General features: G+C 41.5%; 1 protein-coding gene across 3 annotated transcripts in view; it reads left to right on the top strand.

Annotated features, from left to right (window-relative positions):
• nav3 (neuron navigator 3) overlaps positions 1 to 13674 on the top strand; it is a 208340-nt gene that overhangs the window by 93070 nt on the left and 101596 nt on the right. For 2 of the 3 annotated variants that reach the window (XM_034131355.1, XM_034131354.1), the window contains exons 6-7: positions 5187 to 5255; positions 11791 to 11933. In XM_034131355.1, the coding sequence (XP_033987246.1) occupies positions 5187 to 5255; positions 11791 to 11933 (212 nt within the window). The remainder of the gene's footprint in view (positions 1 to 5186; positions 5256 to 11790; positions 11934 to 13674) is intronic. The other variant, XM_034131356.1, reaches the window with a different exon arrangement.

Genomic DNA, 13674 nt, shown 5'->3' with positions numbered 1-13674 from the left:
TCACAGTGTTTCCAAAAGAAGAATAAGATACAATATTTCCACCTGACTTTGGGTGAAACATTTATATAATGAGCCACAAGACAGTTTGAATGATGCAGCCGTAAAAACATCGATATTTGGAAGAATCTGATATAGAGTAATGTCAGACGGTGTGAAGTAATATGCGTCCAGCTTGAGTATAAGTAAATAAAATGTGGGGGTTCATCTGTAACCCAGACACAGTGTGGTTCAGAAATACAGTCAAAGGAAATAATTAGTCTTCGTGGACTTGTTGATATATATTTGTACGATAGGCTAGGTGCAAGAAAATTCCTCTTTGTGCACTTAAGCGGGCAAGAATGCATCACAAACGCATCAAAAACAATTCCCATCTCATCTTCTTTTACTGTAGAAGTGCAACATGTAACAAGCATTGATGCACATACTGAATAGACTGAGGCTCGAACAGATACTTGAGACATAAGACAAGATAAGATAACACTTTGTTGAACCAGAGTTGTTGTGCCAGAGTTACAAAAATACAATAACACATATAACACAGCAGCATAATAATAAAACTGTACCCTAACAGTGCAGTAAACAGACGGTCACATAATTAATGTAAAATCCTGTACAGTGACAAGCAGTATTTAGTCATGCAAAAACTGCTTGTCACTCTACAGTATTTTTAAATTAACATGTGTGAGTTTGCGTCCGAGCTAACAATGCTAAAAGTAGCTGTCTGAAAGGTGCTGATTGGACCACATTAGACAGACCTCACTTTGGACATGAAGGTCAGCTGACATCTCGTTTCCTGCTTTCATCACGTCGAGCCGACTCTATTCTGGATCTGAAACCGTATCGAGCTGAAACTGATAGTCCTCACACTTTATAGAACAGCTAAGGGCTTGTATATTGCTTACACGTGCACCACAGTGACTATTAAACCCTGTTGATGTGTGTTGTATTGGATCAAAAGTGACAGATGTCCCACACACACACACACACACACACACACACACACACACACACACACACACACACACACACTTCTGCTTTCCACCAGCAGTGTGAGATCCTGGTGTCTCTTTTTCCACTCTGGAAAGATCTGAAATGCTGTGGGTTGGGTAACCGCTGCAGCCTGGGGACCGTCTGCTTCATGTTTCACTGCATTTTATAAATATAACAGCGTCAGGAGGGGTCTTGTGGTGGGAAAATGCACCAGAGCTCCTTGTTTTTTCATTTTGTTACTCTCCAAGTCAAACATTGAAAGGGTTTGGTGTCATCTGCACGATACCTACAGCTTAGCCCTAGGTTCCTTCCACATTTAATATACTTAAGACATTAAAAAAAGTAATATTAGTGCAAGTAAATTGAAATAAAATAAGAAAAAAGTCACTCGTATTGGTTGTAAAACATTCTCTCATATGTCTGGGACCTTTGTTGCTGTTAAAGATATGGTTCTTCTTTCAAACAGTCCTGCACCACACAACCTGAATAAAAACACACACAAAAAGATAGAAGGCAAAACGACAAAAGCTCTCCTTTTTAATTCATTTAAACTCAACCCTTTTTTCTATTAAAAAGTTCAAAAATGCATTTTAAAGTGGCTGCATTAATCTCTGTGTAAGCGTGCCCTATCTTTGGGATAAATGCTATTTAAAGTATTTAATAGAGCAACAAATAGGGACATATTTTGTTGCCAGACATCATTAACTGGCGTTTTAATGATCATTATTGCACGGCTTAGTTGAATAATGGATTCTGATTGGTCAATTTGGACATTCCAAAGGTTGTTCATTCTCACTAATATACCGTTGCTAAGGAGAACAGACCGTCGCTAAGGAGGATCAAGGGACTGTGTGCAGCCGTATCAATCCGCAGAAAGAAGTCCGGTGAATTATGTGAGATGCAGACTTGAGATGTGAATATGTTGGCACTCAGAGAAAGGCTTTTAGAGAATTAGGAGCTGATTACAATTCTGCTCAACACCTTGAAAAGTTCATTGTCATTCATAGATCAACCTCCCATTCCCGTTCTCTGAACAAAGCTTAAAATATCACATTGTCGCTCTCAGACGGCTGATTTATTCCACAGACTGATGACATTTATTTAAGATATTGACAGAGAATCACCCGGAAACTTCTTCACCAGTCCTTCTGTTCTACTTCTACATTAGAGCAGAGGTGGAAGAAGTGTTATGATCCTTTACTTAAAGGGGACCTACGTATCATGCAAAATGCACTTTTTGATGTCTTTTATACATCAACATGTGTCCCCGGTGTGTCAGGGAACTCACGCAGCGTCAGAAAATAAAACCCTCTCTCTTTTCCTCCGTACCCAAATCTCTAAAAACGGGGCTACAACGGAGCTGATCCAGATTTGCGTCCGATATGACGTAATATCGGAAATGTGGACCCACGGCCCTATCAGAAACGTTGCTATCAGAAACAATGCCCGACTGTTTTGGACGTAATATGGTCGGTGTTTACATTAGCATCGCTAACACTCAGAGCTAACCTGTACTGGAGAGCATGTGTGTGAAGAAGCAGGAAATAAAAAGGAACTCACCTTGTGGTATAACCGGCAAGAGAGAAAGCCTTTGAGCTCCATACTGTTTCAGAAATAATCCTTGATAATCCATGATATGGCGTTTCATCACGGCAGTATTTAGTTTAGATGGTAGCTGCCGGGTCCCGCATGAGCTCAGACCCCTCCTCAGCACTTTTGAAACAGGAAGTGAAATAGAGGGATATGAGGCATGGCTACAATGGGTGATCTGTTTGGTATTTTGAGCAAAACACTTCATAGACATGTTTTTTATATATTTGTATATATCTGAGACCTATGCTATTGCCTAAAAATAGCATGATAGGTGACCTTTAAATAGAATAACTAATACTGCACTGTAAAAGTACTCCATTATAAGTAAAAGTACTGCATGTGGAATGGTACTTAAGTGGAAAATGTACTTTAAATATTAGGAGAAGAAGTGCTTGCTGTATTAAATACAAATAAATAAATATTTAAAATGAAAAGCAGGAAATCTTCACATTTGAAAAGCTGGAACTGTTGTGTTTTTACACAAAAGAAAATGTAAAAAAATAATTAAATTGCTCCCAATTCAATTTCTATGAACTCACTCATTGTTTGTGGTGTTCTTAAATAGACCAGTAACAAAAGTCCAAATGATAAGCGCTAAATGAAGGAGATGGACACCTGATTGAGTAAAGAAAACATCCTTTTGTTGACACATTTAGTTTCTTCTTTACACAATAATAAATATAAAATTATGTGTTTCAGCCAAAACCTTCAGAGACATGTTTTGTATCTGAGAGCTGTGATATAAGATACGATAAGAAGTACTTTATTGATCCTAATGTGGCAATGGTTTGCGTTGCAGCAGCATAAAAAGACATGGCATTGTACATTAGAGAAAATAAATATTCAAATAGAATTAAAATAGCAGTAAAAAAGTTGAAAATATGCATATTTAAAGTGACAAAATATACTGTAAAGCAGGATATTATATATACATTAAGTGTGTAAGGAAAGGAATATTACATATTAAATTGAACATAAATGTAAAATGTTCAGTGTGAGTTTAAGTCCAGTTATCCAAGAGAAGCTATATTGTTGAAAAGAGTCAAATAGGAGACCTTTAAAACAATTCAAAATACTTTAATAATCAATCTCGTGGTAATGAAAACCTCAGAGGGCGAAGAAACACCCACTCACTGTTAGTCATCCAAAGAGACGGGAATCAGCCGCGACATTCATGCTCGACAGGAGGTAGTTAAGCTACTTCATAAAAAGAGATGCCTTTAATCATCATGCCTGTAAACAATGGAGAGTAAAGCGTCCAGGTGGCAGAGCTGCTGTGTGTAAGTGTTCTGAGCGGACTGAATGACTCAGGACATGTGAGGGACGCTCACTTGTTGTCGTGAACTGAGTGAACAGAGCCTCTATTCAAAGATCACTCATCACAGCGAAACTCATCCTGAGCACACACAAACACTCACAGCCGAAGTAAAAACAATAAGTGAGGCTTGATATTGAGTAAGAAAAAGGTTTATAACGCTGTGAGAATGGGTCTGCGGAGAGCATTTCTCCGCCATCCCAACTCGTCTATTACCAGCGTTCAGGGAGCTCTATGCAAGTCAATGGGGACTCCCTGTTAGTTAGCCAAGGGATCCTGGTGTGTGAGGTGCTCCACGGATTGGTCCATTTGGGCCAATCCGGTCATTTGTTGTTGATTTGGGTGTTCACACGTCACAGAACCCAGAAAGCAAACAATGGAAAAAGAGAAATCTCCATCGAGGCGTTCTGGGGCAGCATAGACAGGTCTTCTCTGTGTTAGAGTTTTACTCTCTACAGGGTGTACTTTGAGGGTTTGTGACTCTGCAGACCGTTTACATGCAGAAAAACCTTCATAACACACAAGGGGACGGGTAATAACCGGAAAAGCATGACATGGGACCTTTAACTTACAAAACATCTGGTTTGATTTCACGTTACGTCTTCATGCATGATTTTCTCTTTTTTACTCACATGTACTACTAAGTACTGTATGCTAAAGTACACATTTGAAGTACTTCAGTTGAGAATTTTCTTTTAGTGCCACGTTATACTTCTACTCCACTTAATTTCTATATCTTTGTTACAGCCGTAGTTACTTTATAAATTAAGATTCTCACACAAAACGTATAAAAAACATTAAAACACGATGTTTTGATGAAGATTCAACTAAACGAAAAAAATGAAGAAGAACAAAATGAAACTAAAAGGAAAGTTTGAGGCAGTATGTCAAAATGTAATGTATCAATCTGTATTTTAAAATGTATTATAACATCGTAATCCTGCTAGAAATCCCCCTTTTTATTTTGTATCTACCTTATAGCGTCTTTTTACGTCACTGTAAGAGAATACAGTTCCTATTTGTTGTAACATGATCATGTAATCCATTACTCCTTTCAGCTGGTCATAAATAAGCATGTGGTAATCAACATGTGAGCCGTCATGTGATAAAAATAAACACGCAGAGTACAGTACAGCATGTGTGGTTCCTCTCTCTATCTATCCCTCTCTGTTTGTGTCTGAATGCCTCTTTTCATCGCTGGTTATTATATTAAAGCATGAATTAAAGAAGGTCTCAGTCCTTCTCTAACTGTCCGTCTCTCTTCTTCTTCTTCTTCTTCTCTCTTCAGTCTCACAGCGCGGTATGCAAGTCCTCCGGGCCACAGTGGGTTAGGGTCACCACAGAAGAAAAATACGAGGTAAATATCACAAATGAATCCCTCATATATACCTCCTTTATTTGGTGTTTTTATCTGATTCTAAAACGTTCTTTGTGCATGAACCTTATCCTTCATGTAACTGTCCTTAATGTGATTTTGCGTAATGTTATCATGTTTTTGTTAAAAGGTCAGGGTCAACGAGCTTTCTGTAGAGTCAACTAGTTTGTTTTGACCATTAAATGTGTTCAGTCAGACAACTCGCGTGTTTCTTAATTGAGTTAGATAACTATCCCCCGAGCCTACAGGTGGAATCTGGGGTGGAAGCTGGGGTGGAAGCTGGGGTGGAAGCTGGGGTGGAAGCTGGGGTGGAAGCTGGGGTGGAGCTGGGGGGAAGCTGGGGTGGAGCTGGGGTGGAAGCTGGGGTGGAGCTGGGGTGGAAGCTGGGGTGGAAGCTGGGGTGGAAGCTGGGGTGGAAGCTGGGGTGGAAGCTGGGGTGGTGGTGGGGTGGAAGCTGGGGTGGAAGCTGGGTGGTGGTGGGGTGGAAGCTGGGGTGGAAGCTGGGGTGGAAGCTGGGGTGGAAGCTGGGGTGGAAGCTGGGGTGGAAGCTGGGGTGGAAGCTGGGGTGGAAGCTGGGGTGGAAGCTGGGGTAGGAAGCTGGGGTGGTGGTGGGTGAGCTGGGGTGGAAGCTGGGGTGGAAGCTGGGGTGGAAGCTGGGGTGGAAGCTGGGGTGGAGCTGGGGTGGAAGCTGGAGTGGAAGCTGGGGTGGAAGCTGGGGTGGTGGTGGGGTGGAGCTGGGGCTGGTGGTGGGGGTGGAAGCTGGGGTGGAAGCTGGGGTGGAGCTGGGGTGGAAGCTGGGGTGGAAGCTGGGGTGGAAGCTGGGTGGTGGTGGGGTGGAGCTGGGCTGGTGGTGGGGTGGAAGCTGGGGTGGGAAGCTGGGGTGGAGCTGGGCTGGTGGTGGGGTGGAAGCTGGGGTGGAAGCTGGGGTGGAAGCTGGGTGGAGCTGGGGTGGTGGTGGGGTGGATGCTGGGGTGGAGCTGGGGTGGAAGCTGGGTGGAAGCTGGGGGTGGAGCTGGGGTGGAAGCTGGGGTGGAAGCTGGGGTGGAAGCTGGGGTGGTGGTGGGGTGGAGCTGGGCTGGTGGTGGGGTGGAAGCTGGGGTGGAAGCTGGGGTGGAGCTGGGCTGGTGGTGGGGTGGAAGCTGGGGTGGAAGCTGGGGTGGAGCTGGGGTGGTGGTGGGGTGGAAGCTGGGGTGGAAGCTGGGGTGGAAGCTGGGGTGGAAGCTGGGGTGGAGCTGGGGTGGAAGCTGGGTGGAAGCTGGGGTGGAAGCTGGGGTGGAAGCTGGGGTGGTGGTGGGGTGGAAGCTGGGGTGGAGCTGGGGTGGAAGCTGGGGTGGAAGCTGGGGTGGTGGTGGGGCAGGTGAGTAGCATTAACATGAAACACAGCAGCAGGAACATGAACGTAGCAATAGCAAGTGAACACAGCAGTGGCAGCAGCAGCATAGCGAGGCAGAGGCAGGAAGACCTGGCAGCTTCAATAGAGCGGCATGTTTAGGAGAATGTGTTTGCTTGGTTGTAAGAGGGACGAGGTGCGTCACGTGTTAATGTATCATTGGTACTTGAGTTGACTGCCTGAACTAGCTCGCAGGCTTCGCCCCATTTATGACCTGGCTCAAGAGGCCACAACAAAGAAGAGACACACCATATCAACGGTTAATAAAATATGTTTATTAAAGCAAGTAATTCAAATTAGCCAAATATATTAAGTGCAAAGTGAGTAAAGTATGAGGTGTGGACGTCAGTGGTATCAGTAGTGTAAAATGTGCAAGGTGAAGGTTGCATGGACGCGTATGTGTGAGGGTGTTGAGGTGCACAAAGTGAAGCAACTGAAGTAACAAATAGCATACTCAACAGAACCGGGTGCCTGTAGGGGAGAGCAGGGGAGACCGGGGGTGCGTCTCACTTCGGTTATTTTTCATTTCCTCGCTCCTCGGGCTCGGTATCACCGGAAGTTGATTTGTCTGCGCCATCTTGAGTAGCGTCCCAGTGGCCTTATTTTGCCGGAGGACCGAGGATCGAGGAGTGATAACGGAGGAGCGATAATCGAAGAACTACCAGACCATCCTCCGGTGAAATCCTCAGAGACTCGCCCCGCCCCCTTACTGTTTATCGCTCACTGATTGGACGATGCAGCGGATGCACTGATCTGGCTGCTGTCAGACGATCAGCTGTGCGGCGTCATCACAAACGGACGTCGCTTCACGTGACGCTCCGGAGGAAACGACGTCCCATTGCTCTTAAAACTCATTTCCCTGCTTCTCGTGGTTTCCTTGCGTCTCTCCATGCTTCCCTGGTGGGAGGGACTAGTCGCCATTTAACCAAAGTGAGATGCAGCCAGAGAGGAGCAGAGAGGCTTTAAATCAAATCAAATCAAATCAAGTTTTATTTATAAAGCACATTTAAAAGCGATTTTTGGTCAAGCCAAAGTACTGTACATGTACTAAAAACACATTACTACAATCACAATAAAAGACAATAAATTACAACAGATATATAAAAAACACAGGGAAAAGTCAGGAGTCGTGCTCCGCTCTGACTAGAAGGCCAGGGAGAAGAAGTGTGTCTTAAGAGTAGATTTAAAAACCCCTAGGGTCTGGGCCGACCTCACATGGAGGGGCAGAGTGTTCCAGAGCCTCGGGCCAGCTGCTGCGAAGGCTCGGTGCCCTCGGGTTTAAATAGCTGCAGGGCACCAGACCCAGGTGCCCTGAGTTACTGCAATCAAGGCAGGACACAGCACAGCCACACCCTCCCCAGTGGAACCCACAGCATCACAAATGCCAAAAAGAAAAGTTAAATAGTTGAAAACACAAAGGTTAAGTTAATTGTCTTTTTTGGGGTGATGTTTGACAGTTTCACGGTCACTTTGTAGCCTGTGGTATCTTTTAAAAAAGGTGGATTTGAGGAGAATTTGTGAACCTCACAACCTGCATACTGAAGACCTTGGTGGCAAAACATTTGGCAGAAGAAATAATCAGTTTGTCCTCTTCCTCTCCTCTTCATCCTCACTGTGTCTGATACTCTTTCTCTGTCTTAAAACCAACAGCAGAACTTACATCACATTTCCCTTTCAAGCTCCATTTTGCTGATGCATTATCAAACATGTATTTTGGAAGATGAAAGAATTGTATGATAAAAGGAACTCCCTTTGATTTCCATTTGAATTGCCTCAATCTCAGCCTCACTTCTCCTCACTGTTTACCTCTCATTTTCTCTCGTCTGGCTGCAGTCGCTCCCTTTCTGCATCCATTAGCTTCTCAGTCAACTCTCTCTTTCATGTCATCTTCGTTTTTTATCATTTATTGTTCGGTCGCTCACTCTTCCCCTTGGTGATTGATTGTATCTTTACTTACATATTTCCATTGTATGCTATTGGCTAGAGCTCCAACACATTGTACGTGATAGGCTAAGGGGCGGGACATCTCTAAGCGGTTCACACAATCACAACAGAGCCGGCCAGCTAACCAATCAGAGCAGACTGGGCTCTGGTTTCAGACAGAGGGTGAAAAGAGGTGCTGCAGCACAGACAGTATGAGAAAAATAAAGACCTTTTTGAACATTAAAGCATGGAGACATGTCCCAGGAGAGACACTACATACTAATATACACCTGAACATCAGCAGGAGAGGACTCTTTAAAGTAGAGACACTACATACTGATATACACCTGAACATCAGGAGGAGAGAACTCTTTAAAGTAGAGACACTACATACTGATATACACCTGAACATCAGCAGGAGAGAACTCTTTAAAGTAGAGACACTACATACTGATATACACCTGAACATCAGCAGGAGAGGACTCTTTAAAGTAGAGACACTACATACTGATATACACCTGAACATCAGGAGGAGAGAACTCTTTAAAGTAGAGACACTACATACTGATATACACCTGAACATCAGCAGGAGAGAACTCTTTAAAGTAGAGACACTACATATTGATATACACCTGAACATCAGCAGGAGAGGACTCTTTAAAGTAGAGACACTACATACTGATATACACCTGAACATCAGGAGGAGAGGACTCTTTAAAGTAGAGACACTACATACTGATATACACCTGAACATCAGGAGGAGAGGACTCTTTAAAGTAGAGACACTACATACTGATATACACCTGAACATCAGCAGGAGAGAACTCTTTAAAGTAGAGACACTACATACTGATATACACCTGAACATCAGCAGGAGAGGACTCTTTAAAGCAGATACACTACATACTGATATACACCTGAACATCAGCAGGAGAGGACTCTTTAAAGTAGAGACAATACATACTGATATACACCTGAACATCAGCAGGAGAGGACTCTTTAAAGTAGAGACACTACATACTGATATACACCTGAACATCAGCAGGAGAAGACTCTTTAAAGTAGAGACACTACATACTGATATGAAGCTGGAAATGAGCAAAATAGGGCCCCTTTAAAGAGTCCGTGAGACAAAAATAAAGTTGACATGATTTGTACTTGTGGTGCGTTTGATAGTGAAGGAGAAAAATCAGAAAGTGAATCAAACACAGTTAAAGTTCATCAGAGATAATTCGATTTGACAAAGGAATAACTTTTCAATCAAAGCTACATGTCAATTTCTGTTTATTTCGTTGTACTATGTTGAGGTATTAAAGACACAATGGAAGATATGATGGAAGCTACTTTAGCTTCGACCACTTTAAAAGAAATTCCCCTTCGACATCTGGCCTCCATCTGCATTCAAGCGACATTTTCAGCATGACAAAACGATCATCTGTGTTTAAGGACATCAGGACAGCTTTCAGGCAGGGAGACAGAAATATGTTATACTTTATTCAAGGTTTTTTTTGCCCTCTTAATATTGACAAAGACCAGGCTATGAATGGAATCACCCACGGCCTTTTCTGATGCATTCAGGGTTTCATTCAATGCCTGTTTTTCTACTTGTACTGCCACCTTGTTCCCTTCTTTCTGTCAGCTGCAAGGTTTGTCTTTAATTTGGCTTTAATGCAGTCGAGTAACAGGATGCAAACAAGCAAAAATAACAAGATTTGGATGAAGGAATAATAAAACAATAATGCATCAAATGTAATCTCTGGAATCAGTTCATACAAATCACATCAAACCATAATAGTAAAGATTAAGGGTTGGATATAAATTGTTGTGGTAAATCTTATTATGATCCTTGCGGCAGATGCCAAATCTGACTTACTTACAAACAGATGGGTGAAAGCATCTGGCAAAAGGGCATCAAAATTGCAATGTAAAGTTATTGTACGATAGCAACAGGATTTTGATGAGATAATTCTTTCAGTGTTCTCATGAGGGTCGTGAAAATCCTCCAGCTGCAGCGTGGCAAATCAATATTTGACACTTCACGGCTTTGACTCTGTCGAGAAAAAAAGTGTGAAAGAGAGTAGAGAGAATAAAAACAGCCTTTGGTAGACAAACGAGTAAACATGTAGGAGGAATAAAGAGCTGTTATATGTTCTCCTACTTCTATGTTTTACTTTTACACCAGTAATGGCTTCAGGTATATAAATCAAGCTGCTATGAATCAAACTTTCCGATCTATATTCTCTTACATAGCTTCATAGTTCACTTCCTTCGTTCTTTCTCAACACACAGGGGAACACACACTGTCTTCAAGCTCTCAGGCTTCATCTTACATCACTGACACATACTGAGCTGCTGTTGAGACAGAAATGTTGTAATCTTACATATTCTTAAGGTGATAGTAATGTGAAATTCAGGTCCGAGTCAATATCTTATTCGTTACTCCTTAGGTCCAAAAATGATTACCTCAGTTTTTATCTTTGTTTAATTGAATATAGTTCTGACACATCCAATCATTCATGTGTTACTCAATGAGTAGTTGGAGAAGTGGTTATGTAAATTCATCGTCTGCATAGCTATGGTAATTTATCTTGTTGTTTTCCATTATCTGAGCAAGTGGAAGCATGTAGATGTTAAAGAGAAGAGGCCCCAGGATGGAGCCTTGAGGAACTCCGCATGAGTTTGTCAACTTTGACGTGATGCTACCTTTCCTACGTTTTTCCTACGTTTTTCCTGCCCTAAAAGTAGGATTTAAACCAATTAAGAACTGTGCCAAATGGAGCCCTTTTTAAAGCAGATTTTTTTTGTTGATTTGCCCATTAAGATGACAAACCAATTCGTCAATTGACAGAATACTAAGGACTCACTGTTTTGATAACGGATTATTCGTAAAGTGATTTCTCATGAAGAAATAGTGAATATTTTTAGGTTCTTGACAAACAAGATATTTAAGGACATTGCCTTGGACTTGGACCAACTGTAGAGTGATCAATTATATAATTATTGTTTGCAGAAAAGGAACAATTACAACAAAAAATGCCTTTCTCCACAAGCAAAGCTGCTCTAAAGGCAGGTCAAGTTAAATCTCAGGTGGATGCAGACAACACACAGAAGAACAAATAATTGTTTCTTGCCAATACATTTAGTCATGTAGACTTTTTATAGTCCTTAAATTGATGTATCCTCACACCAACCCCTCTGTTTCAGGTTACCGGGCCCCTCCAGAGTTCCTGCTGCAGGCAGCGGGGCCTCCAGGAGTTCGGGGTCCTCCAACCTCAACCGTCGCAGCCAGAGCTTCAACAGCATCGACAAGAGCAAACCTCTTCAGTATGCCAGCGGAAACGACAGAGGTGAGGACGCCATATCTGTGATCTCTGTAGCATGATGTGAAAGATAGATAGATAGATTCCTTTATTGTCACTACACAGAGTACAGCGAAATTCCAAGCACTCCCGATGGTGCAATCACACATAACAGACAGTATAAGCATCATTTTGACAATACAAGCTAAAAACGTTTAATATTTAATATATAAAGTGACTATAAATTGGACCTATGATACATTGAACAGTATGCTTACAAAACAATACAACATTACCATACAAATACAAGAACAACACGGTCAAAATGTAAACAAGTCAGTAAGTAAGTTATTGCACATGTATTTATCAGTGCAGTTGATAATTACAAAACTACAAAGGTCATTCAAGAGGCTATATTGTCATGTGCATAGTAGCTACAGTGTAGATATGGCAATGGAAAACATAACCTGAATATATATAGGACATAAAACCAATAAAACTAATAAAATAGTGCAAGAGAATGTTTTGAGATGTGCAAGTAAATACAAAAAAAGGTGGAATAATTATGCAGATCCTTCACTAAGCAAAAGTGTAAGTCCTGCTTTAAAATGTTACTTCAGTAAAGGTAAGTATACCTAGAAAAACATCTTAATTTTTAAGATGAATGTAGTGGAGTAATAAGTATAATATTTCCCTTTGTAGTGGAGTAGTCCACACTTTTTAATGTATATATCATATTTATATTTTATTTAAAGCTCTTTTTTGGAGTAGATTATTCTCTTATAGTGTTTTCTAAATCATACACACACTATGTTCATTTTTGTTTACTCTTATCCATTTCTTTATTTACATTCTGCTTAACACATTTTTTTCTCAATTTGTGATCTTATCAAATCTTATCTAAAAGGACACACAAACAGTACCGGTGCCTCAAATATTCAATTAAGTACAATTCCTGAGTAAATGCACTTTATTACATTCTTCCACTGCATGATACAACACACACTTTAACATTCCCTGAAGCTCAGACGGTGTGTAGGTGTTGATGGTGACCACTTGGTGGCAGCGCTGACTCAGACAGACTCTCTCTCTCTCCACTCTGCTGAATCATCCCCAGATCTTTCCTCTGACAGAGATATATAACGGATTCTATTGAGCGTGCAAACATTAGAAATGACCGGAGGGGGAAATCCATGCAGCTGCTGTGTCTGGCATGATACAGCTAATCAGAGTCATTACGCTTTGTGAGAGGAGTTAGAGCGTAAGGCTGTTTATTTAACACCTAATCGACTATTCACAACAAATAGTTAATCAACAGCCCTTCTGCTATCTGCTCACATAGCATTAATCACAGGAGTCAGGTACGAGAATGGCCAATTTTGTCCCTTCTCATTTTTAAAAGTACAAGAGAACATCTCCAAAACGGGTGCTATTTAGAATATGTGACACATTTGATAATAGGTCGGCTACTCTAAAAATAAGATGTACTTTATTAATCCCAGTGTTTTTTGTTGCAGCAGCATACATCAAAACAAGGCATTGCACATACTCCCAAATTAAAAGAGTAGAAATAAACAATTCTAAAATATAAACATCTCAAAATAGACATAGAAATATATAATGCACTTTTCTTTTAAAGTATGTAGCTAGATCAGGGGTGTCAAACTCAATTTCATCGCGGGCCACATCAGCATTATGGCTGCACTCAAAGGGCCGGTTGTAACTTTAAGACTATATAAAAATAAATATATAAATATATCATACATATAAAATAATGTAGTATATTACA

The sequence above is a fragment of the Trematomus bernacchii genome, unplaced genomic scaffold (genome assembly GCF_902827165.1).
Source record: "Trematomus bernacchii unplaced genomic scaffold, fTreBer1.1, whole genome shotgun sequence".
Lineage (NCBI taxonomy): Eukaryota > Metazoa > Chordata > Actinopteri > Perciformes > Nototheniidae > Trematomus > Trematomus bernacchii.
The sequence above is the reverse complement of the archived record's forward strand: the minus strand, read 5'-3'. Positions and strand labels throughout refer to the sequence as shown.